Source organism: Lontra canadensis, unplaced genomic scaffold (assembly GCF_010015895.1).
Source record: "Lontra canadensis isolate GAN:19392208 unplaced genomic scaffold, GSC_riverotter_1.0 scaffold242, whole genome shotgun sequence".
NCBI lineage: Eukaryota > Metazoa > Chordata > Mammalia > Carnivora > Mustelidae > Lontra > Lontra canadensis.
This window is the reverse complement of record NW_022631236.1, coordinates 428,989-435,480: the sequence shown is the minus strand read 5'-3', so window position 1 is coordinate 435,480 and position 6,492 is coordinate 428,989. Positions and strand designations below refer to the sequence as shown.

General features: G+C 40.8%; 1 protein-coding gene across 1 annotated transcript; it reads right to left on the bottom strand.

Moving 5' to 3' along the window:
* Positions 1-3,595: 3,595 nt before the first annotated feature.
* On the bottom strand, positions 3,596-4,591 carry LOC116862442 (olfactory receptor 10W1). Its single transcript, XM_032849723.1, has one exon. It carries the CDS (start codon positions 4,589-4,591, stop codon positions 3,596-3,598), a length of 996 nt encoding a protein of 331 aa, XP_032705614.1.
* Positions 4,592-6,492: the final 1,901 nt, after the last annotated feature.

Sequence of the window (6,492 nt, the reverse complement as noted above, 5' to 3'; positions counted from 1 at the left end):
CATCCTTCACTGCCCTCTTCCACTCACACCCCACGTCCAGTCTGTATGAAATTCTATTGGTTTTACCTTCAAAAGACATCCAAAATATGATTACTTCCCTACATTGTTACAATAGATGCCTAACAAGATTCTGATCCTCTCCTCTCCCCTCTAAAATAGTGGGTTTTCTACTCTGCATGCAGAGGGATTCACTTAAAATATAAGCCTGATAATGTCCTACTGTGCTCAGATCGCTTTGGGGGCCTTGCACCTTACTTAGGGTAAAATGGAAGTTCTTACTATGGCCTATAAATTGACTTTATGTAATTTCTTATCTTATCTCTTGCCATATTTTATCTTATCTCCTACCATACCACCCTCTGTTGCTCTCTGTTTCACCCCATATCTCAGGTAACACAGCCTCCTTGTTACTTGTTTCACTGGGCTCTGGGCACAGAGCACTTACTGTTCTGGGGAGAGCAGTAGATCATCTTTGATTAAATGTGTGGCCTCAGAAGCTGTATTGCCTGGGTTTGATCCTGGTGTATGCCTCTTACCATTGCTTTCTTTCTTTTCTTTTTTTTCCCTTCTTAAAACCTTGGATAGTAATTTAAACTTTCTGTGCATTAGTTTCCTTCTCTGTGAATTGGGGATAATAATGGTATTCCTCTTCTAAGGTTTTGGAAAGGATAAATAAACCAAACCATGTAAGTGATCATGTAGGGTTCATCACCATCATCACCATCATCATCATCACTATTGTCCTCCTCCTCCATGATAAAATGAAGCAGCAATGAAGAACTAAGACTTGCTAGCATAGCTGCAAGACATCGGTAGCTTCCACTTTATTTATTTTATTATTTTAAAGATTTTCTTTAATTGAGAGAGAGAGAGAGAGAGCACACAGAGGGGGAGGGAGAAGCAGACCCCTTCCCTGAGCACGGAGCCCAAAGCAGGGCTTGACCCCAGGACCCTGGGAACATGACCTGAGCCAAAGGGAGATGCTTAAGAGACAGGGCCACCCAGGCACCCCTGTAGCTTCTACTTTCAATCTCTGGATCCACACACTGTATGAAGAAGCTGGTGCAGGAGCCCTGAATGGTGAAGCACCATGTGGAAAGAGAGTAAGGTGCAACCAACACCCAAAACATCAATGATGTGAATGAAGTCATCTTAGATAATTCAGCCTCAAGCAAATTCCCAGCTGAATGCAACTATCTGTGACCCTAGCAAACACAGAACATGCGATCCATTCTGTTGAGCCCATGGAAGCCATACCACATAATCGTGAAAATTAATAAGTCATTATTGTTTCAAACAACTAGATTTTGGAGCAGTTTGCCTTATAACAGTAATTAACAGATTCTTTAGGTCAGTGGCATGAAAATCCAGTTTGCCCGTAGGTCTCACAGCTTCAGTCTTTACTAACAACTATAAGTTTTGTCTGTTTCGTTTTCACAGGAAACTAAAGTTAGCTTTTTTCTTTATTTTAAGAGTGAGTTTATTTATATTTATTTATTTATTTATTTATTTATTTATGAGAGAGAACACATGTGCAAACGGGGAAGGGCAGAGGGAGAGAGAGACAGAGAAATCTCAAGCCAATTTCCTGCTGAGTGTGGATGCTGATGTGTGTCTTGATCTCAGAACCCTGAGATCATGACCTCCAAAAACAAGAGCTGGATGCTACTGTTTAAGCACCCTCCCCACCGAGTCTACAGTGTTCTGTTATAGCGGTCCAAATGGACTACAGTATATGTATTCTGTTAATCATTTCTATAGGTTTAGGTAGAATGGCAAAGGTTTCTTTTAAAATCATTACACTCATTATTACTATAGAAATTACAAATTAAAATACAATTCCCCAATCTCAAAGTATCTTAAATGGCTTAAATTTTTGGTAAATCTCAAAAAGAAGGAATTCTCTGAGGTAAATTTACCTTTCATTGTTATGCTAATCCCCCTCAAGGCTGAAAGAGGTGTAGTACTAAAATTAACTCTACTTGAGGAGCTCAGCTGAACATTCCAAGGGAACATAGAGAAGATGCTGGAGGAAACACTCATAACATTACCTGTGAAAATATTCTCTCCAATTCTTTTCCTTTATTTTACCTTTGTATACCTCAAATAATGACAGTAGTAATAGTGGCAATAGTAAGATAATAATAACTGATATCATGTTTATAAGGCTTATTATAAAACCTGTATTAATTCATTTGATCCTTAAATGATAGGTTTTTTTGTAATCTCCATTTGTTCGAAAATAAAGTCAAGGCACAGAAGGTTTAAGTGATTTTTTTCCTTGTCACACAGGTAGAAAGAGGCAATCTAGGGCCTGTGCTGTTCCATAAACCTTTTTCATTGCCTATCTGTAAACTTGCCTGATAACCGGTGCTTTAATTATATAACTGATTAGGGATTATTGACTGTACAATATCACTGATAAATGAATTTGTTACTGAGATGTTAGTTACTACCTAAAATGCTAGATGACACAGAGAATATTGAAAAATGCCATACAGCTGAGAAGATAACAAAATATTACTAGAAAAAACAAAATATTACTAGAAAAATTCATAAGGCAAATGCACATGGAAGCTAGTTTTACCATTTCCGGAAAATAGAGCTTGGTTGGAGGACATGCATTGGGGGCAGGGGGTATGAACAATATTCTTTCATACATTAGTTGTTTAGCCCATACTTTATTATGCAGAAATTGGATTGTTACATATCTTCATTTCTATACAAAATACTATATAAGAAACAATTTTGGAGTGTCTGGGTGTCTCAGTCACTTAAGCAGCTGCCTTTGGCTAAGGTCATGATCCCAGGTTCTTGAGTTGAGCCCCACATAGGCCCCCTGTTCAGCAGGGAGCCTGCTTCTCCCTCTCCCTCTGTCTGCTATTCCTCCTGCTTGTGCTCTCTCTCTCTGTCAAATAAATAAATAAAATCTTTAAAGAAATGAAAGAAAGAAACAATCTTTTTCTGGTTATGCTTTGTTTGCCCCTAACTCTCAGAATCCTTTTCTTGCCTGTCTTCTCCAAAAGGTTAATTTCTGGGAACTGAAACATTCAGTCTACTCTTTCCTCTTGCTTTCAGTTGGGTTTGGCCCATGGGAGATGGGCAAGGGTTGGGAGGGTACGAGCAGAGAGCGTTTGGGGTATTTATCTCCCTGGTCTCTCCTTGCAGGGTGTATTTCTGTCAACTGTTGCTTCTTTCCCCTAAAGCCACAGTTCCTACCAAGTGTTTTCTTTCAACAAACTTGGCTCTTCCAGGTCTCTGATCATACTGTACCCTTATGTCTGTGAGGTCTAGGGATCATCATGGCTTCCCGCTGCTGCTCAAATGAAAGTATGTTGCTACACATACTGGTTTATCTTCTTTGTATATATTTTTTCTGTCAGTCAAAATTTATTGAATGAGCCATCTCTTTCCTGCTGGTAACCTGAGATGCAGTGTTATACTTGTTACTTTCTATTGTTATGCTCATTTGTTAATTTCCTTTCTAGAAGAGAATTACTGAGTGAAATAGTAGAAGCCTTTTAAAGGTCTCCAGCACACATAGCTAAATGGTATCCAGATAATTTATACCAGTTTAAAAAGCTTATTTTTAACATTATCTGGGAGAAATCGCAGTTGCATTGAGATTTGCATGAGCCGGAATCAAACTCTTGCCTGAAGGTTGTAGACTCCCTTGGTTGTTATGGGAGAGGCAATTCCTGGTAAGAATTTTCCCCAGGGTCCTTTTCATTTCACTGTTCCTCAGGGTGTAGATAAGTGGGTTGAGCAGTGGGGTTCCCAATGTGTACACCAGTGAGATGAACTGATCTTGCTTGGGGTAGTAGCTGGAGCTGGGGCACATGTACACAAAGGCACAACAGCCATACTGCAGCAGGACCACAGAGAGGTGGGAGGAGCAGGTGGAGAAGGCCCGGTGACGTCCAGCTGCTGAGTGGATCTTGAGCACGGCAGCCACAATGAAGACATAGGAAGTAGCAATGAAGAAGAAAGGCACGGCAATGGCCAGTGTGGCTGCCACAAGCACTGACTGCTCATGGATGTGGCTGTTGGCACAAACAAGAGGCATCACTGGTGAAATATCACAAATGAAGTGCTCGATACTCCGAGCCCGGCAGAATGGCAGAGAGAAGATGAAGGCCACCAGTTGTGTGGACAGGAACAAGCCGATGCCCACAGAGGCCATGACCAAGCGGACACAGAGAGTTAAAGTCATGGTGAGAGGGTACTGCAAGGGGTGGCAGATGGCAACATACCTGTCATAGGCCATGGTGGCCAAGAGCAAGCAATCAGCACTGCCAAGCCCAATGAAGAAGATCATCTGAGTGGCACAGCCTAGGAGGGTGATGGTCTTCTCTGACTGTAGGATGTTGGCCAGGATGTGGGGCACCACCACCACAGTGTAACATAATTCTACTCCTGAGAGGCTGCCCAAAAAATAGTACATGGGTGTATGTAGGCGGGCTTCTGTCTGGATAGCCACTATAATTAAGACATTCCCAGTAATGATCAAGGTATAAACGAGGCTGACTCCCAGGAAGGACAAGACACAGAGCTCTGGTTTGGACGGATAGGCCAGGAACACAAATTCCATCAACAGTGAACGATTTCCCCAGATCATTGAGCTAACAGAGTGTCTCTGCCGAGAAATACAGAGACAGAAGGAAAATTGGACCAACAACATATTATTAGTTCACATTCTGAGCCATGATGCAATCTAATCAGTTCTGGAGTTAGAAAGTTAGAATTATTAGACCCAAGTCTCTCTTTTCCTCTTTAATCAAGTCTCTTCACATAAGTATCTACAATTTAATTTGTAAGTGCCAAGAGTTGGCCTAAATTGTGTAAAAATTTTTTGAGAAAACGGGGCAGAGTATAGCTTTCAGAATGATTTTTAGGGGAAGTTGAATGAAAATTAATTCTTTCATAAGAAAGTGTCAAAGATTCTTTTTTAAAAAAAATTTTGTTTTTTAAAATTTCTTTTCAGTGTTCCAGAATTCATTATTTATGCACCACACCCAGTGCTCCATGCAATATGTGCCCTCCATTATACCCACCACCAGGCTCACCCAACTTTCCAACCCACTCCCCTTCAAAACCCTCAGTTTGTCTCTCAGAGTCCACAGTCTCTCATGCTTTGTGTCCTCATACGATTTCCCCCATCCCCCTTCTCTCCATCTACCCGTGTCCTCCATGTTATTTGTTATGCTCCACAAATAAGCGAAACCATATAACTGACTCTCTCTGCTTGACTTAGTTCACTCAGCATAATCTCTTCCAGTCCCATCCATGTTGATACAAAAGTTGGGTATTCATCCTTTCTGATGGAAACATAATACTCCATAGTTCATATGGACCACATGAAGATCAAAAGCTTCTGCACAACAAAGGAAACAGTCAACAAAACAAAGAGGCAACCCACAGAATGGGAGAAGATATTCACAAGTGACACTACAGACAAAGGGGTGATCTCTAAGATCTATAAAGAACTTCTCAAATTCAACACACACAATACAGATAATCATGTCAAAAAATGGGCAGAAGACATGAACAGACACATCTCTAATGAAGACATACAAATGGCTAACAGACACATAAAAAATGTTCATCATCACTAGCCATCAGGGAGATTGAAATCAAAACCACATTGAGATACCACCTTACACCAGTAGAATGCCCAAAATTAACAAGATAGCAAACAACATATATTGAAGAGGATGTGGAGAAAGGGGATCCCTCTTACACTGTTGGTGGGAATGCAAGTTGGTGCAGCCACTTTGGAGAACAGTGTGGAGATTCCTTAAGAAATTAAAAATAGAGCTTCCCTATGACCCTGCAATTGCACTACTGGGTATTTACCCCAAAGATACAGATGTAGTGATAAGAAGGGCCATCTGTACCTCAATGTTCATAGAATCAATGGCCACAGTCGCCAAACTGTGGAAAGAACCAAGATGCCCTTCAAAGGATGAATGGATAATGAAGTGTCAAAGAATTCTTGAAAGCAGGGGTTATTAACATGAGAGCAGGAAGCTATTCTTTCATTCACTGATTCATTTATACATTTATTCACACACAGTGACTCCTGAGGTATTGACTCACATATATATGGATGTAACACTGAAAAGTTAGTCATATGAGGGAAAACGAAGAACAAAACCATGCCCATGGACAATGAGCTCACAGAGGTCTTTGATCAACAGTATCAGGCATGAGCCTCAGAAAACAAAGCCCTCTCTCTCCTGGTTCCTCTATCCATATCCATTCAGGAGAAGGGCAGGACTTGAAGGAAACAAAGGGTTTTATCATAGGGCTCCTCCTGGCTTGTGGTGGTATGGGGAAATATGTGATCATAAGCTGTTGGGGATCTAAGAATCCTTTCCCTGAGTTTGGGGATGAATAGGAGATAGTTAGTCTACATCTATTTTTCTTCTCTTCTAAGGAACTAAAGGGAAATCCAGCTTCCTGGATTTCTTGCTTCCTTGAAAACCTTGG